The sequence below is a fragment of the Podarcis melisellensis genome (genome assembly GCF_964234715.1).
Source record: "Podarcis melisellensis genome assembly, chromosome: 5".
In the NCBI taxonomy this organism is placed as follows: domain Eukaryota; kingdom Metazoa; phylum Chordata; class Lepidosauria; order Squamata; family Lacertidae; genus Podarcis; species Podarcis melisellensis.
Window position 1 is genome coordinate 5,167,580 of NC_138537.1, and position 20,065 is coordinate 5,187,644.

General features: G+C 50.3%; 1 protein-coding gene across 1 annotated transcript in view; it reads right to left on the minus strand.

The window, feature by feature from the left end:
- LOC309369719 (solute carrier family 12 member 9-like) overlaps positions 1–20,065 on the minus strand; it is a 94,695-nt gene that overhangs the window by 63,098 nt on the left and 11,532 nt on the right. The window contains exons 2-6 of the mRNA XM_081910893.1: positions 14,888–15,022; positions 13,933–14,070; positions 13,507–13,809; positions 12,568–12,675; positions 10,523–10,634 (exon numbers count right to left, since the gene is read on the minus strand). Of these exons, the coding sequence (XP_081767019.1) occupies positions 10,523–10,634; positions 12,568–12,675; positions 13,507–13,809; positions 13,933–14,070; positions 14,888–15,022 (796 nt within the window). The remainder of the gene's footprint in view (positions 1–10,522; positions 10,635–12,567; positions 12,676–13,506; positions 13,810–13,932; positions 14,071–14,887; positions 15,023–20,065) is intronic.

A 20,065-nucleotide genomic window follows, 5' to 3' on the forward strand; every position in this document is an offset into this window, starting at 1 on the left:
AAGAATCCCGGGCAACTGGTCAATTGGTGTCTGTTCATGTCTCTTTGTTGCAAACTGCCCAAGGGAGAATACAGCAGGACTCAGTCGGCAGAGCGTGAGAGTCTTAAGTTCAGGGTTGTGGGTTCGAGTCTCAGGTTGGGCAAAAGATTCCTGCATTGTAAGAGGTTGGGCTAGATGACCCTTGTGGTCCCTTTCCAACTCGACAAATCTATGATTTTATGATGCTTTTTTAATGAAAAAACAGTCTATAAGCAATTTAATAAGCATAAGATGCCCTAGGGACATTTTGCTGTAGAGTGATAACCTCATCCTCAATCTGGGCATGAGCTCGGGAGAGGCTCCTGTGTGCTTCTCAGGGAGACAGCTTGGCTGTGAACCAGGCCGGTTGCTCTCTGTGCTTCTGCCATCCCAGACTCCAGCCAGTCCCTCTCCATCTGAGCATCCGAAATGACCCCCTCTGCTTTCGCCTGGGGTGAGGAACCCTGGCCTCCTCCCTGCTCCATTAGGCTCCAAAATGAGCCCCTAAGGAACACTTGCAGGGGGGAAAGTGCCTTCTGCTCTCAGTCCATTACAGGGATGCTGCAGACCCTGCAGAGGGAGGCCTCCAGTCCTGCTGGGAGAGCTCAGTCAGCAGAGCATGAGACTCTGAATATCAGGGTTGTGGGTTTGAGCTCCATGTTGGGCAAATGATTGGGTTGGAGTTGGACTAATGACCTGCATAGCTCCTTCCAAAATAATAATAATAATAATAATAATAATAATAATAATAATAATAATAATAATAATAATAATTTATTATTTATACCCCGCCCATCTGGCTGGGTCTCCACAGCCACCCCGGGCGGCTTCCAACAAAGTATTAAAATACAGGGGTCTGTTAAACATTAAAATCTTCCCTAAACAGGGCTGCCTTCAGATGTCTTCTAAAAGTCTGGTAGTTCTTCTCTTTGACATCTGGTGGGAGGGCGTTCCACAGGGCGGGTGCCACTACCAAGAAGGCCCTCTGCCTGGTTCCCTGTAACTTGGCTTCTCATAGCGAGGGAACCACCAGAAGGCCCTCGGAGCTGGACCTCAGTGTCCAGGCAGAACAATGGGGGTGGAGACGCTCCTTCAGGACTCTATGATTTTACAACTCTACAATTCTATGATTCTATATCCCAAGGAGACAAGCTACTTCCCACCTTGGCGAGGCCCTTGTGCATAATTCCCTCCTGGAGCAGAGTCGGCAAGAGGTCAGGGAAGCCCCCAGAGGACCGGGCTGTTTTGAACATAGCCCAAATCAAAAGCAGACCCAAAGGAATCTGCTATGCACCCCTGACCCCATTTTATTTGCTGCCATGCCCTTAAAAGAGCAGCTTGTCCTGCAGACATGAGCAGATACAGTCATACCTCAGGTTACATCCGCTTCAGGTTGCATTTTTTTTGGGGGGGGGGGTGTTACGGATACACCAAAACCCGGAAGTACTGGAACGGGTTACTTCCGGTTTTGGCAGTAGCGCATGTGCAGAAGCGTTAAATCACACTATGCGCAGAAGCGCTGAATCGCAACCCACACATGCGCAGACACGGCGCTGTGGGTTGTGAACAAGCCTCCCGTACGGATCACGTTTGCAACCCGGGCGTCCACTGTAATCACGTTCCCCTCCTTGCAGGAAGACATTTGGAAGGTCTATTCCTGCCAATCAAGCTGGTTTGAGAAGCACACTCAAATGGCCTGGCATCTGCATGACCAGTTTGGTAAGCCAGCAGGCTCTGTATGGTCAAGGCCTGGGCACCCCCATAAGAACACAGAGGCAGCACAGCATAGTGGTTTGAGTGTTGGGCTACGACCTGAGAGACCAGGGTTCAAAACCCCACCGGGCCATGAAGCCCGCTGGGTGACCTTTGGCCGGTTACTGCCTCTCAGCCTAGCCTACCTCACAGGGCTGTTGTGGGTCCTGGGGAAGGATGGGACCATGTACACCACCTTGAGCTCCTTGGCAGCATGTTTGGACCCAGAAGAGCATAAGAAGAAGCTTCTGGATCTGGCCCATGGCCTAGCCAGTACAGCATCCTGTTCTCACAATGGCCAACCCGATAACCCAATGGGAAAGCAGCAAGCAGGATTTGACCACAAGAACAACTCTCCCTTCCTGGGGTTTCCAGCAACTGACATTCAGAAGCATCATTGCCTCCAATTGTGGAGGCAGAGCATCACTATCATGGCAAGTAGTCATCGATAGCCCTATTCTTTTAAAGTTGCCTTGCCTCCTGTGACAGGGAGTTCCGCAGATCAACAACCTTCCCACACGGCATGCCCACCAGTTCTATCTAGGGAGTGCCTCAAACCCAGGAGCTGCGCTGTCCTTTGCAGGAACAAGTAGCTCATCATCTATGAGGAGTCTTGCCAACTTGGTGCCCTCCCCCCAGATGCTTTAGACTACAACTCCCATCAGCCCAAGCCAGGACGGCTGATGGGAATTGTAGTCCAAAAGAGACAGTGGTTGGCAAAGGATGATCTATCCTGAACGAGCCATTGATCCGATCGAAGGCGCTTGGTCAGTCTCGCGGCTGACGGCATTTGAGGAGCCGCTTGCCCAAAATTCAGTAACGGAAATAAAAGGAGAGGGAAGGCAGAACTTTCCTTCACGCATTAAACTATACAAATGGCCGGGCCTTAATTGGATTTTAACAAGAGGCAGTGAGCAGGTGGGAGATAAATTAGCACGGGCTATCAACGCCAGTGTCTTTGGGCAATTAATACCTAATTACCCCCAAATTGATCGCTTTGCTAATAAGCGCAGCAGGGGGGGGCAGGTGGGCCTGGTGTAGCGAGGAACCAGTTTGGCACCCTCCCCGTGCCCCAGTTGGTGGCTCCCAAGGCAGCAGCACCCACGGCCAACACTGTAGAGTTGGGAGGGACCTGTGGTGTCATCTAGTCCAACTACCGCAAATGCAGGCATCACAGAAGGAGAATTCGCAAAAGATGGCCATCCCACCTGTTTCAAAGGAACTTCCAAGGGGAAAACTTCTTGAAAGAAATCCATGCTTTTGAAGGAATGTGCTTTTTGACAAGGACGTTCTGCAACAGCGTGATGAAATCCGCCATATTCCTGTTCCTTGCTGCATTGATTCTTGCAAAGTACGCCAGGGCTCAGACATGTGTTATCGAGACTCTGATTAATGGTCCATTCCAAAGTGTCCTCAATCCTCGCGAAGGCCCACCTGATTTGCACAAGCACATCTGCACGTGGGGCTGGTGTCTCCTGCCCTTCAGGGTACCTGGCCACTGGATGTGCCTGCAGAATGGCTTGTGGTTCCTGCTACTGCCTGTCACTGCCACTTTGCCAACACTGACCGGACTGCAAAGAGGCCATTGTTGGCGGATGTCTCCTCAGCTCCCTGTTGACTCCAGCTTCTATGCTCAATAAACATGCACCTTTAATTTTTTTTAAAAAAAGAACTTCCATGGAAACTCCACCATCTTCTGACGTAGGTGGGCAGCCATCTGTCAGGGATGATTTCGCTGAGATTCCTGCATTGCAGAGGGCTGGACTGGATGACCCCGTGGGGTCCCTTCCAACTCTAAGATTCTATTATTCTGGCCTGTTCCACTATCAGTTGTTACTGCCGTACAATTAAGGACTAGATGTGGCGTTCAGAGCACACACCTGTCGCTTGGCAGGTGCGTTTGGCATGCTTCATGCTCTCGCTGCTGCTGCGGGGATGGAAGCACTGCTAACTGGGCAGAGCAGGCTCTGGAGTCCTAAGGGAAGGAGCACAGCTCAGTGGCGAAGCACCTGTTTGGCATGCCCCAAGTCCAATCCCCAATGACATCTTCAGGTAGAATGAAGAATGCTGCCCATCTGAGTGTCAGGAGTTCAGCCTACACTCGAGTAGGACCCTGGCAGAGACACATGCCCAACTGGCATGTTCCCTCCCTCCTGGTCGATCGTTTGGGAGCTTCATAAGCTTTCTTCTGCCCAAACATCACAGTGACTGATGCCAACCGACACCAGCACACTTAGGGATCCACAGAGTTTGCGCATCTTGGGTGCAGTGGCGTAGTGTGGGGGGTGCAGGGGGGCCGGCCGCACCGGGCGCAACATCTGGGGGTTAGGGTTAGGGGGCGCAAATCCATGGGTTAGGGGGCGCAAATCCACGGGTTAGGGGGCGCAAATTACTTGCCTTGCCCCGGGTGCTGACAACCCACGCTACACCACTGCTTGTGTGACAGACGTCAGCAACTCAGCATTTTGGCTAATCTACTTTATTTACATATAAACACACACGGAGCACTGCAACATGGCTCCCTCTCTCTCTAGCATCAGACAGCAAGAAAGAAAAAGGACAAAGGACAATAGTCCCACTTCATGGAACACAGTAACACAAACATCCTGTCTCCGTCACTTCCCACTCTGTAGAAGGAAAACATACACCATCATGGGATAGACAACAATCCCATGACTGCAATCATGGAGCAGGAATTCTAACACTGAGACCCTGGAGAGATGCTACCAGTCATAAGAACTCAGGAGGAGGCCGCTGGATCTGGCCAATTGCCCATCAAGTCCAGCATCCTGTTCTCATAGTGGCCAAGCAGATGCCTGTGGGAAACCAGCAAGCAGGATCCGACCACAAGAGCAACTCTCCCCTCGTGTGGCTTCCAGCAACCGCCATTCAGAAGCGCTGCTGCCTTCAACTATAGAGGCAGAGCATCCCCATCATAGTTGTAAGGTAAAAGGTAAAAGGTAAAGGACCTCTGGACAGTTAAGTCCAGTCAAAGGTGACTATGGGGTTGTGGCACTCATCTCATTTTCAGGCCGAGGGAGCCGGCGTTTATCCACAGACAGCTTTCTGGGTCATGTGGCCAGCAGGACTAAACCACTTCTGGTGCAACGGAACACCGTGACGGAAACTAGAGCAGTGCACGGAAACACCATATACCTTCCCGCCACAGTGGTACCTATTAATCTACTTGCACTGGCATGTTTTCAAACTGCTAGTAGCCATCAGTAGCCCTCTCCATGGATTTCTCCAACCTTTTTTTAAAGCCACCCAAGTTGGTATTTGCATGGGCAAATAAATAAACAGCTCAACTGGCAGAGCCTGAAATTTTTGATCTCAGGGTCACGGGTTCAAGGCCAACATTGGGCAAAAGATTCCTGCAATAGAGGGGATTGGATTAGATGATCCTTGTGGTCCCTTCTATCTTGACAGTTCTATAATTCTATGGAACGAATTACCTGCCCTTAAAGGCACAGCTACATATCAACCATAACCTCTGGCTTTTCCTTCTCTATCAGGGCTGCCCCACGACAACCGTCCTTTAGCCGGGATGGTCTGGTTGAGAGCTGTCTCCTTTCTTGGGCTGTGCCTCCACTCCTCCCATCTTTCTAATCACACGTAGCAGCCAACCCCCCTTACCACCCCTCCCCAAAATAAATCCCACCCAGGGACAGAGCAGGGCATGCCTAACAAAGCAGCAGGAGACGAACAGGGCCCCAGATTTCATTTTCGTGCCTTTCCAATAAGCTCATGTTGATTTGATATCAGGATCAGCCGGTTGGGGGTATGAGGAAGGAACAGGGGACGGTGAGGCCTATTAAACCTCTCAGAGCAGAGGAGGGATGAGTGGCGGGGAGGGAGGGGGGCAGGTGCATGTCATGCGCGGGGGCCTTGCAAGCTGCCCTGTCCCCTGTCATTATGAGCAATGGCCATGCATTAAGGTATTAGAACATGACAGCTATAATTCTAGCCAATTCCTGCCGACTGCCCCGGCACAGCCGCGATTTATGGCAGCACTTTCCAGAGCAGAAAATTAACAAGCCTCTCTCTCTCTCTCCGAGAACAAGCAGGCCCACATGCACACATGCACCCCACCTGAAAATCCGACACCGTTTGCAAATGCACCAAGGGGCATGACCACCAGTGCCCCACCTCCCCGGACATGTCTCCAGCCAAAGCTCAGTTTCAGATCCTTGCTACCCCTGGGTTTTGCAGGGGTTTTTGGGGGGATAGCACTGGTGTCATTGTGTTAGGGGGCACTGCAGACCCACATGAAAGCGAGCCAGAAAAAATAATGGCAAGGCAGGTGGGAGGCCATTGGCCAAGCTGTGAGCTGAGGTTTGTGGCTTGGTGACTGCAAAACGCTCAAAGTGGGACTTCTCTTGTGCTTGATCTGGAAGCATCAGATAATATTGAATGCTGCAGCACAATTGCTGACAGGAGTGAGGCCTTGCCAGCATATTATGGTACCTGTAGCTCAGAGATCTGCATTGGTTTCCCATTTACTACTGGGCCACGTTATTAGGATACAAAGCCTTTTGGAAGAGTTGACCTGCGAAATTGCCTGGCCCCATATACGTTCACTCAGCTGCTTTGATCAGTGCAATGGCATTGCTTACAGGTGCCATTTCCACATTTGTAGATGGAAGATTCCCCCTTCTACATTTGTAGACTCACTCTTTTAGTGTGGCAGCACCTAAACGCCCCATACCTTCACTGTATGCTTTTTGGCACCGGCTAAAAACATCCTTGTTCAGACAAGCCTACCCAAATGTTTAGAAAGTTGATGCAAGTTCCAATCTGTTTTCCTTCTATTGTTATTTTAGCTTTTTTGAAAGTCTTAAATTTTTGTCGTTCATTTTTTGCAAACCGCTTTTCGGCTGCTTTAAAGAAATCGAGCAGTGAACACATTTTATGAAATAAGCAAATAAAGAGGAGTCCAGAGTTCAAATCCCGTCTCGGTCTTAGATTCGATAGGCAGCCGTAGCCAAGCCACTGAGCCTCTCTGCCCAAGGGCTCTGCTCTCAACATGCGATACGGGGCAATGTTTTTAAAAGCTGGTGCTGTGAAACTGCAAAGGCCGTGAGAGCCCAGGCTCCTGGACTCAGTGGCCACCCAGATGCATGTGCAAAGTCCAGAAGACCCGTGCACAGGAGCCCTGTCACCTCCTAAACATTCCAGCAACTAGTACTCAGAAATGCTACTGGCACCACTCTTGTGGCTAGTAGCCAGCAATAGCCTTATCCCCCTCCATGGATTTGTCTAATCCTCCTTTAAATCCATCCAAGCTGGTGGTCGTTGATGCCTCATGTGGCAGTGAGTTCCACAGCTTAACAACACGCTGTGTGAAGAACTGCTTTCTTTTATCTGCCCTATCGGTAGCAGGAAGGGTAGCAACAAACAAAACCACACCCTAAACCTGCAACCAGAGTATGCATGGCGGAGATCAAGGTGCGCTTATCTTGCAATGGGTTGCCAAATCCAGAAAATTTCCCGGGTGCTTAGATAGCCACTTGGGGGAGGGTGGGAGAAGGGGAAGTGGGCAAAGAGAGGCCGAATTGATCTAGTGGCGTGGGAAGGCCTCGCTCTCGCTCCCTCCTGCGCCTGGCATTCTGCCACGTCAGCTCTGATTTGGAGTCTTCCATGTGCACCTGACCTGCATCACCCGCCTTGAAATCTCTCAGAATTGGTGGCAGGGGCAGTTCAGCGCAATCTTAGCCACGCTTAACGTTATGCTTCTGCTAGCCACAAGAGAGCGGGTGGGTGCAATCGCCGGCAGGTAGAGGAAATTGTGTTTGAGTGCCTTCCCATGCCCTTGGCGGGGGGGGGGGCAGATTACCACAATCAGCCGCTTGCCAGCCTACTTTGGGTTTCTTTGCCTATGTACAACTGGGCTGCACAAATCTCAAAAGGAGGGAGGGGGGGCTAATCCAGGTGACAAGACAAGGAAGCCTGGGACATCCGTTCCCGAGGGGCTGGACGTATAATCCGGCACACAAAGAGGCGCAGAGGAAAAACAAGTGTGCATTAGGAGGATGGCAGATAATAAGCCTCCATGCACGAAGCAAAATGGGCAGCGTCAAGTGCGCAGAAAGTCAAAGAGCTGGTAGGGAAAGGAAGTTCCCCCTGTTGCAACCAACTGAGCCGTAGAAGACCGCCTCTCTCCATATGAACCCACTTGGATCCTGAAATCATCCTCTGAGCTCCTTCTTTGTGTATCTCCTCCACAAGAGGTCCGGAGGGTGGCAACATGAGAACGGGGCCTTCTCTGCAGTAGCTCCCCATTTGTGGAGCCTGGAGCCCTCATTATACACCTTTAGGTGCCAGGCGAAAACGTTCCTCTTTAACCAGGCCTTTGGCTGATTGGCATCCAATGCCCTTTTAAAACGTGTTGTGGAAGGGGGTTAGACTATTGGGTTGCCTTTGTTTGTATTATGTGTTTTCTTTTTCTTAATATTGTGATTTTATGAGATCTACGGGTGTAGGGCAGTATACAAATTTAATAAATACCATATTTTTTGCTCTATAAGACTCACTTTTTCCCACCTAAAAAGCAAGGGGAAATGTGTGTGCGTCTTATGGAGCGAATGCGATCCCTTTTGCTGTTCTGGCTTCTGAGATTCAGAATATTTTTTTTCTTGTTTTCCTCCTCCAAAAAGTAGGCGCGTCTTGTGGTCTGGTGCATCTTATAGAGCGAAATAGACGGTAAATAAACATAGCCTGCCCGTTGCCAGTCACCCAAGATCAGTCAGCAAGACCTAGACCACAGAGCACAGGAAAATAAATGAAATTCCCGCCACAAACAAACACAGGAAGACAAATTTATGGAGGGCATGACTATCAAGGGCCTCTAGACCTAAGGCCTAGCTCCCTGCAGTGAACGCCTGTTTAGGAATCGCAGGTGGAAAGAGTTCTGTTCTGCTCAGGTCCCGCTTGCGAGTTTTCCTAGGTTCTTCTTATGTCCTTATGGAGAAACCTTAGCAAAACAACAACAAACCTATGGTTACGTGAAACGTGCTCAATAAACACACAAGACGTAACCAGCTGTACTTTTAAATAAATGAGGTATACTTCATTGTATCAAATTGTAGATTTCAACGGAAGTCCCATAAAGTTCAACGAGAAAAGCATAAGACCCAGTGGATTTCCGGAATATTAGCCTTGCTTCGCCATCCTAGGCTTCATCAGTAGCACAGGCTCATGTGTAATATTACAGGATAGTGGATCTTATAGCATAGTAGTGGTTGCAACCACTATGAGCCTGTTCTACTGATGAAGCCTAGGATGGCGAAACAAGGCTAATATTCCGGAAATCCTTGTCTGAGACTCTGTGAAAGGATTCTGCGGAACTGTAACAACCCTGCATGTGGATTATTGGACTCTATGAACAGACAGTGGTGCTGGAGGAGACTCTTGAGAGTCCCGTGGACTGCAAGAAGATCCAACCTCTCCATTCTGAAGGAAATCAGCCCTGAGTGCTCACTGGAAGAACAGATCGTGAAGCTGAGGCTCCAAGACTTTGGCCTCCTCATGAGAAGAGAAGACTCCCTGGAAAAGACCCTGATGCTGGGAAAGATGGAGGGCACAAGGAGAAGGGGACGACAGAGGACGGGGTGGTTGGACAGTGTTCTTGAAGCTACCAGCATGAGTTTGACCAAACTGCGGGAGGCAGTGGAAGACAGGAGTGCCTGGCGTGCTCTGGTCCAGGGGGTCACGAAGAGGCAGACACGACTAAACGACTACACAACAACAACATGAACAGACAGGTGAAATAGACACTTATACATGTGTGGACCTTATGCATGAACTGAGTAGAGAATGAACTGAGCCACTGGGTCTTCTGCTTTTTTCATTTAACTTTATGAGACTTCCGTTGAAATCTACAATTTGATACAATGAAATATACCTCATTTATTTAAAAGTACAGCCGGTTATGTCTTGTGTGGTTATGGAGAAACCTTGCATTGAGCCAGACCGTGAGACCACCTAGTTCCATGTGCTCACACTCTCTCTCTCTCCCCCCCCCCCATATATGGCAGCTGGGCTCCAAGGTTTCAGGTATGACTCTTCCCTAGTCCTACAAGGGGATGCCATTGAGGATTGGACCCAAGGCCTTCTGAAAACAATGCAGATGCTCCACCACTGAGCTGCAGGTCATTCCCCATATAGAGAGAGCCACACAGCAGTACATCAAGGGAGAAAGCAAAGCTGCAATCCTCGTCCCTGACACTCTTCCTTTCTAGCTGCAGGGAGGCATTCTATTCTGTGACCCACCCTGAGATCTTATGATTGGGGGGGGGGTATATCAATCTAATTAATAATAATTCCTTCCCACCTGCGAACGTGTACACGTACACAAACTGAAGTCCAAAGAAGGACTGTATCATATGATGCCCCTTTGTGAACAAGCTGGTCCCAAGCTTTAGACCTGAAAGCCTCTTAAATGCCCAGTAGGGGAGGAGGAGAAATTAAGTCTCTAGGCTAACCTGAAACTATGAGGTCTGCTCAGCTTAGACAAACCCAGGATAATTCAGCTCAGTTTCTCTGTCTTTGAAATGGGCATAATTCCAAAATCGCTTTAACAAGGGAGAGAGCTGCAAGGATAAAATGAGCAGATGATGCCACCTATACTGAACCCCAGTACAGGGCAGGTTTCAGAAGTCTTTGTCTGCTCATTATTGCTGTTGTTTTAAGGGGGGGGGAGTAAAGAGCTATGGGGTAGGAGCTCCCCCTGGTGGCCAGTCGCAACGCCTACCTGTCGCAGGTGCAGCTCAGCAGAAAAGCCAACAGGTTGTACACGATGTAGGTGAAGATCACAGCTGTGATGGTGCCTCGTGGGATGGAGTAGCTCGGCCGCTTCAGATCCCCTGTGGAAAGGAAGGAGGACAGGATCAGGGACTTCCCGGACAGGGGGAGAAAACCTCCATATCTCCCAGGCCAGAGAATCCCGCTTACAAAGTGTTCATTTTCCTTTCAGAGGGCAGGAAGCTGCCTTATACCTTGTCAGACCACGAACATAAAAACAGTGCATCTGAAGAAGTGTGCATGCACACAAAAGCTCATACCAATAACAAACTTAGTTGGTCTCTAAGGTGCTACTGGAAGGAATTTTTATTTTATATAAACATCCATCTGGTCCAGCATCCTGTTCTCACAGTGGCCAACCAGATGTCCATTATGGGAAACCCACAGGCAGGAGACATATGCAAGAACCCTCTACCCTCCTGCCATTTCCAGCAACAGGTTTTCAGAAGCATTGATGCCTCAGCTGAATAGGCAGACCACAGCCATCCTGGCTAATAGCCATCAATAGCTCTCTCCTCCTCCATGAATTTGTCCAATCCTCTCTTAAAGCCATTCAAGTTAGTGGCCATTGCTGCTTCCTGTGGGAGGGAGTTCCACAGGCGGAGAGAGGGGGGTTATTGGTTTGTTTTGTTCTGGAAGTTATGATGTATTTTGTGCTTTCATCTTGTATTTTTCTGAACCACTCAGATCTACGGATGAAGAGCGGAATACAAATTAAATGTAATAAATACAGTCATACCTCGGGTTAAAGTTGCTTCAGGTTGAGCGTTTTCAGTTTGCACTCCGCAGTGACCCGGAAGTAACGGAACGCATTACTTCCAGGTTTTGCCGCTCACGCATGTGCAGACGCTCAAAATGACGTCATGCGCATGCGCAGAAGCGGCAAATCGCGACCCGCACAGACGCGGGTTGCGTTCGCTTCAGGATGTGAACGGGGCTCCGGAATGGATCCCGTTTGCATCCAGAGGTACCACTGTAATAATAATAATAATAATAATAATAATAATAATAATAATAATAATGATGATGAATGACTTCCTGAATCTTCCAATATTCACAAGTTCTAGTTTTAGGAGAGAAGGAGAAAAACGTTCCTCTCTCCACTTTCTCTGTGACATGCATAGTTTTATGACCTGCTTATCATGTCACCTTTGACTTGCTTTTCTCTGAACCAGGGGTTGTCAACCTGGTCCCTCCTGTCCACTAGGGGGCATTTCAGGATTCTAGGTGGGCGGGAGGGGGTTCTACAGCACAAGCTGAATCCTCCTTCCATTGAGCACTGGTGGGCGGTAAGGAAATTTTACCATAAAGACACATGCATTAGTGGGCAGTAGGTATAAAAAGGTTGACTGGGTAAAGGGACTCCTGACCATTAGGTCCAGTCGTTGCCGACTCTGGGGTTGCAGCGCTCATCTTGCTTTACAGGCCGAGGGAGCGGTGGCCAGCATGACTAAGGCACTTCTGGCGAACCAGAGCAGAGCACAGAAACGCCGTTTACCTTCCCGCCGGAGTGGTACCTATTTATCTACTTGCACTTTGACGTGCTTTCGAACTGCTAGGTTGGCAGGAGCAGGGACCGAGCAACGGGAGCTCCCCCCGTCGCGGGGATTCAAACCGCCGACCTTCTGATCGGCAAGCCCTAGGCTCTGTGGTTTAACCTGCAGTGCCACCTGCATCCCTAAAGGTTGACTACCCCTGCTTTAAAGCAATGAGCCCCAAATTGCTGCAACCTTTCCTCGGAGGGGGGCCGCTCCATCCCTTTGGATTTTGGCTGCCATCTTCTGAGTCTTTTGCAACTCTGCACTTTTTTAGACAGAGGGTCCACCTAGCTCAGTGCTGCCTTCACAGACTGTCAGCGTCTCTCCTGGATTTCAGGCAGGGTCTCCCCTAGCCGTATCTGGAGATGCCATAAAGTCAAACCTGGACCCCTTTGTTCTCAAAGCATGCACTCTGCCCACTGGGCTCTGGCCCGGCCCGTGAAAAGCCTGCACCCACCTGACATGTTGGAACCTGCCATGATTCCTGTGCAGCCGTTGAACATGACGGCAAAGACGGTGCTGAAACTCATCAGGCGGCCCGTTGTGTAATCCACACTGTAGTCGGCTGCGGGAGGCAGTGAAGAATGCATTTATTGAAACAGTTTGTGAGCTGCTTTTTCCCTTGGGAAAATCGCAAAAAAGTGATGGTGGGACGGACTCCTTCGTGAAGTGGTGGACTCTCCTTCCTTGGAAGTTTGGATGGCCACCTGTCATGTATGATTGAGGTTCCTGCATTGCAGGGGGTTGGACTAGATGACCCGGGGGGGCCCTTACAGCTCTATGACAACAACAACAACATGGTAAAGGTAAAGGGACCCCTGACCGTTAGGTCCAGTCGCAGACGACTGGGGTTGCTGCACTCATCTCGCTTTGTAGCCGGCGTACAGCTTCCGGGTCATGTGGCCAGCAGGACTAAGCCGCTTCTGGCGAACCAGAGCAGCGCATGGAAATGCCATTTACCTTCCCACCAGAGTGGTACCTATTTATCTACTTTAACTTTGACGTGCTTTCGAACTGCGAGGTTGGCAGGAGCAGGGACCAAGCTCACCCAGTCGCGGAGATTCGAACCGCCGACCTTCTGATTGGCAAGCCCTAGGCTCTGTAGTTTAACCCACAGCGCCACCCGCGTCCCCATGACAACAACATACTGGAGCCTAAAAACAGACCCCTTCAAGGGTCAAAATACAGGGGAAAGAGGTGCATCTTCAGCATCCTCTGCAAGCTGTGCCATGAAGGTGTCAGGCACATCTCTGTGGGGAGGGAGTTCCACAGCTTAGGGGCCACCACAGAGAAGGCCCTCTCTTCCTGTTTCTCTCCCCCCTCCTCCCGAGTCACAGCTTCTGCGCCACCCGCCCCCCACAAAATAATACTTTTCAAGTGCAGAGGTGTAACTCACCAAACAAGTTGGCCTGGAGAGTGCTGTGCTTGAAGCCTGTGAAGGAGGCGTTGCCCTGCTCCGTGCCGTTGCCGTCGATGCCTGGGGGCAGTTTCACCTTGCGGGGGGCCACCACAAAGAAACTGAGGCAGACGGTGCCCAGGACCAGCATGACGATCAGGAAGATGAGGAAAGTAGCCTTGGCGTAGATGCCAGCGCCCACGAGGCAGACCAGAAGGCAGAGGAAGAGAAGGACCGTGCCGTAGAGGAGGTCAAACCAGTAGCCGCGAGGAAGGACCTGGGTGGCGCTGCCAACGCCGCCCTCTGCGGGGACAGGCAAGGAGGTGGTCAGGGTGGGCACCTTCGCTGCCTTGCAGGCAGAGAGGGGAAAACCCTGCAGTGCGGACAGGGGTCAGCATCTCCCGGGAAGATTTGTATGCCACTCACCTGCCGGGGCTCCAAAGTCATCCACGACTGCCTCCACCAGCCCCAGGATGTAGAGCGCACTGGCACAAACGTTGGCCAAGAAGAACATGATGCCAATGCTGCCGCCGAATTCGGGCCCCAGCGCCCGGCTGATCATGTCTGCGCCCGGTGCGTCAAGGAGCAACATAGAAGTCAAGGGGACCCAGTGACCCTGAGATGCAGCTAAGAGGAGGGTCTGTACTGGCACTAGCATCTACACGCCATTTGGAGGGAAACTGGCAGCCTTTGCCACCCTGGTGCCCTCCAGGCATTTTGGACTACAGCTCCCATCAGCTCCTAACCAGCATGCTGGGAGTTGTAGTCCAGGAGGGCATCAGGCTGAAGAAGGCCAAACTAAGGTTTGCTGCATCCGTCACACAGACCAGCGCTTCTTAAACGTGGGTCTGCAGCTGTTGTTGGACTACAACTCCCATCATCCATAGCTAGTGGTCAGGGATGATGGGAGTCGTCGTTTGAGAAACACTGACATAGATAGTTGCAAAGGTGTGTGTAAAGTAGAAATTGGTGGGGCAAAAGGCCAATGGTGGCAGTGACGTCACCCACCCCCGGAAGGGTTGGAAGTAGGCAGACAGGAGGGGGCTGGCTAAGGGCAGACTGAGGTTGGTGGGGCAGTGCCCCCTTTGCTCAAATGGACCAGCCTTCAATGAATCCTAGAATCGCTGAGTGGGAAGGGCCCCTGAGGGTCATCTAGCCCAGCCCGCTGTAAAGCAGGAATCCCACAGCCTTTGATTCCTGATGTTGTTGTAGCACTGGGCAGCCCCGCCTGCTTGTGGAACTTGGCTGTGGGGTGCGGGCAGGAGAAGAAACTGCCCCACTGGTTGGATCCAGTTCCCAGCCCCTGGTGCAATGGCTGTAGAGGTGCTAGGAGATGCTCTAAGCCAACCGGACACTCGCTGGGTCTGCGTGCCAAGGATACAGTAGGCGCCACCCGCATCCAGGGCCCCGTTGGTGGAGATGGCACACACCGACAGAACCGTCAGCCCGATGATGAAATAGGCCACGACGAACATGGCCAGCGACTGGAACAGCCCGGCCTGGCCCACCACAAAACCTGTCAGCACGGAGAAAGAAACAGAGGAGGAAATATGGAGGGTGGACGTTGCCCCAACTTTCCTGGCCTTCCCCCAGAGTTTCTTTAGGCCACTCCTGCTCTGGAACAAGAGCCCCCAGGAAAGGACCTGAGTGCTAGGGCAGCCAAAAAGAAAACCTGCCTTAAAGGCTTCCCGTGTTCCCTTAACCTCCAAGCAAATTTTCACCCTCTCAGCGAAGAAGAGGCAGAAGCCCCTTTCTGGTTTTGGGCATCCATCTCAGGCCCCTTGAGGGTATCTATGGGCTCCTGACAAGAAAATACTTCATCAGAGCCTCATAAGTAAGTCCACATAAGTTACTGGCCTGCTCAGGGGCTCAGAGTCTGCCACGATGAGAATGCAGGTTTCTAGTCCCTAAGCAAAATGGGGTTTGAAAGTTCTGTCAAGGGGACTGACAAAGGAATGATCTGTCTCTCCTCTGCCAGCCGGCTTGCTTTCCATGTGGGTCATAGAGGAAGGGGGGAAATGACAAAAACAATGGACAACTTTGGTAAAATGGAGTATGACAGAATTACATAAAATATTAAGTTTAATAATAATAATAATTTATTTATACCCCACCCATCTGGCTGGGTTTCCCCAGCCACTCTCGGCTGCTCCCAATCGAATATTAAAAACAATACAGCGTCAGGCATTAAAAACTTCCCTAAACAGGGCCGCCTTCAGTTGTCCTTTAAAAGTAAATAGTTGTACCTAAACTCCCGATCACCTTGGGTGACCCGGTGACTTGCTAAATACATGGCTCCTTTGTAACCTGCAGACTCCCAATTAGCCAACTAGACCAATTTATGCACGAGTTGTTGCAACACAGCAACGTGAGTCATCTTCACAGTAGCCGGGAAGGGAAGCCGCAGGTTCAAACCTCGCATTCCTCTTCCGCATTCTCCTCATTGTCAACACACCAAGCGTGGGTACTGCCCCACAGAGATCCACACCCAGAAACAGGTCCCTGCTCCCTAGGAGCTGCCAATCTAAAGCAGGCCATGGGACGGCAGTGGGGGAGACATGGGAAAGGGGGGAGAGATTTAAAAGGGCACTGAAGTGACCCAATGTAGATTTATGAACTGCATAAATTTAGTAATCTGGGGGTGTCAGGTTATCTTGCAGACTGGGAATGGGTACAGCAACAGGAAACCGAGGGCTGGGCTAAATATTATTTATTTTTTATTATTGTTAGTCATTCATTCATTCATTTATTAGCCACCCTCCACCCTAAGGTCTCAGGGTGGGTTACAGTATGAAAAACAATGTAAAACAACTTGCAAGTGTGAAAATAAGGTGGGTGTAAAAAAAAAACAGAGACGTATGTAGCCTTGTTAACCATGAAAATCCTTTAATAAAAATTTTTTTTTAAAAAATAGACCTGGGATCTTAGGGTGAAGGGCAGCTAGAAGAAGAAGAAGAAGAAAGAAGAAGAGGAGGAGGAGGAGGAGGAGGAGGAGGAGGAGGAGGAGGCAGCCAACACAGTTGCACCAGGATTGGCCTCAGGCGCTCAGATTGCCTTGCCTCAATCAGCAATCTGGCTGCTGAATTCCAAGCAGGGATGTCTGTGTTGTGTACGGATGAGACACAGAAGGATGTGTAGAAAACCAAGCCCTGGAGAATTTTATCACCTTGCAGAGCCTTACAGCTCTGTGAATCAAGGGATCTGTCTAAGCGGCAGGCACCTAGGAGGCAACGTTCCCTGCCCAGAGGCAGCGAGCCAACTGGGAAAGTGGCAATGTGCCAGAGTGCAAAAGCTCGGCAGCCGGGAACAAAGGAAGACTCGAGACCTCCGTCCAATTCTCCCTGCACCAGTGGCAGCTAATCTATCCCCTCCACACTGAGGCAGAGCCCCAATGTTTGCACCAGTGTTAGAAGTTAGCAAGGCACCAGGCGCATTTTGCAACTGGCGCGGGTCAAATTGCGATCGCAAGGAGATCTCTGGATGCCAGATTGGCAGCTGACATCTCCATATCCTTCCAGCTTTTTTAAGCAGGTGAGCCAAAGACCTTATTTATTGCATTAATCTCCCACCTTTTTCTCCAAGGAGTACATGGTTCTCCCCCCTCCTCAGTTAATCCCCTACAACAATTCTGCAAGGCAGGTTAAGAGGCTGCAACTGACTCCAAGGTCACACCGTGAGATTCCTGAGTGGGGATTTGAACCCTGATCTCCCAGGTCCTGGTCCAACACTCTCACCACTAAACCACACTGCCTTCCTTCTACTATGGGGCAGCTCTATAAATGAAGTAGGAAAATACCGTATTTTTTGCCCCATAGGGCGCACCGGCCCATAGGACGCACCTAGTTTTTTTGGGGGGGAATAAAGGGGGGATTTATTTTTTCCCCAGGCGCGGGGCTGGGGTGGGGGATGCCCGAGCTTCCCCCAACCCCAGCCTCCAGAACAGGCTGCTATCCGCAAGCCTAGGGAGCCCAGCGGGAAGTCGCGCCGGTCTCCCCAGGCTTGCGGATATGTCCCCCGAGCTTGTGGGGCTGGCGGTGGGGAGAAGTGCGCTTCTCCCAGCGCCAGCCTCCAAACCAGGTCGGGGAACAGCGGGATGGCGGCGCTCCGCCTCCCCGCTGTCCCCCGAGCTTGTGGGGCTGCCCAATATCTGCACGAAGCCCGGGTGCACTGTGCAATGCGCCCCCGGCTTCAGGCTGCTATCCGCAAGCCTTGGGAGCCCGACGGGAACTCCCACGGAGTTCCCAAGGCTTGCGGATAGCTTACTGAAGCCTGGAAAGCGAGAGGGGTCGGTGCGCACCGACCCCTCTCACTCTCCAAGCTTCAGCGAAAGCCTGCATTCGCCCCATAGGACGCACACACATTTCCCCTTCATTTTTGGAGGGGGGAAAAGTGCGTCCTATAGGGCGAAAAATACGGTAAATAAATATGGGGAAAGCCAAGTGTCACTTTAAGAAGAATCTGATATGTTTTCCTTGAAGCCTGAATTTGTTTTATTCTGGATTGTTTTGCTGGAAGTTTTAATATGTTGTAAACTGCTTTGGGATGTTTTCTTTAAAATATAAAGCAATACAGAAATGAAACAAACAAATAAATAATGCAAAAAAAACCCAACCACCTAGATGTTCAACCGTGGTGAACATAACCTCGGTTTAAGGTGCAATTTGGCGATTAGCTTCTCTATCTGAGTTTCTAACCCTGGTTTGCACCACCATTCTCCTTCCTGGCCCCAAGGACCGAACACAGGTAAACATACCCTATCACCCCAACAACAACCCTTTAAGGTAGGCTTGTCTGAGAGTATACGACTGGCCCAAGTTCTCCAATGCAAGCTGGATGCTGCCCACCTGAGGGTCCACTGATCCTGGCACAACCCTCTTGGCCCACCCGCACCCATGCTGCTGCCAGAACCAGGCCAGAACTGTCCTTTGGCTCAAGAACCAAGCCCAGATCTTTCCGGATCCCAGCTAACAAGCCCTAGCAGCATCAAACTGCTGTCCGTTTCACGCCGTATCAGAGCCTCCCGGCCTCTGGGGTTTCACACGGCTCTTTCTGGAAGACTCCCGCCCTTCTCCATGGAACCGTTTAAGCTCTAAAGCGTCGAGGCCTGACTTATTTAGATTTATAAACTCCACCGAGTTCCCTTAAGGCCTCAGAGCTGTAAAGCAAAAACAAGGTATTGATTCGAAAACAAGCCAATTGATTTTTAAATTGAGTACATATATATCTGGCAACCGAGGGAACCGCGGGGCGGGCAGCAAGTGTGGGGGGGTGAATGTGCTATAAGAGACCGGCAACAGGCACCCACGACAATGACACCATCACAATCTCCATCCACAGCTGCAATGGACTTCTCTAGCTGGGCGCTGCGACAATCCGGTTTTCCAGATTGACGAAATATTGCTGCTTTTCAGCCTTGGGGAATGTGCCTGGCACCACAAAAGAAGAACCACCGTGAGGAAAACATGTGGAAACCCTGTAATTTTTTTTTGGGGGGGGGGGAATTGGTCAAGAGACTCGAGGTGAAACCACAAGTTATGTTTAATAAGCAGAATCAGGAGGGTTGGTTTTGGTTTTGGTTTTAAACACCGATTTTACAACTCTGCAAATTAATTTGCCAATTTTGGAAACCCCATAATAAAAAGAAACAAAGGAAAACCCAAATGAACGGAAACGTGTTTTGCTCCTGGATAAAACCCTGCTATCAGCCGTGGTTTCCCCATAGGAGTCACTCACAAGTTATTACCTGCTATACAGCGACAATTTGTTTATCTAATTGCCATAGTTCAGTATAATAATACAGTTGTACATTGGTTCTTGAACACCTTGGTATTTGGATGTTTTGACTCTCGAACACCAAAAACTAGGAAGTAAGTGTTCCGGTTTTTGAATGCTTTTTGGAAGTCTGACGTGGCTTCCAATTGAGTGCAGGAAGCTCCTGCAGCCAATCGGAAGCCACGCCTTGGTTTTTGAACGGTTTCGGGAGTCAAACGGACTCCTGGAATGGATTAAGTTCAAGAACCAAGGTACGACTGTAATAATAAATATCCTTGTAAAAAAGATGACACCTAGACATTCTGTTGTGGCAACTGTAACTTAGGTTTAAGGTGCCATTAAGTGATTAAAAAAATGAAGATCATGGCCACTGGGCCCATCACCTCCTGGCAAATAGAAGGGGAAGAAATGGAGGCAGTGAGAGATTTTACTTTCTTGGGCTCCATGATCACTGCAGATGGTGACAGCAGCCACGAAATTAAAAGACGCCTGCTTCTTGGGAGAAAAGCGACGACAAACCTAGACAGCATCTTAAAAAGCAGAGACATCACCTTGCCAACAAAGGTCCGTATAGTTAAAGCCATGGTTTTCCCAGTAGTGACGTATGGAAGTGAGAGCTGGACCATAAAGAAGGCTGGTCGCCGAAGAATTGATGCTTTTGAATTCTGGTGCTGAAGGAGACTCTTGAGAGTCCCATGGACTGCAAGAAGATCCAACCTCTCCATTCTGAAGGAAATCAGCCCTGAGTGCTCACTGGAAGGACAGATCCTGAAGCTTTGGCCACCTC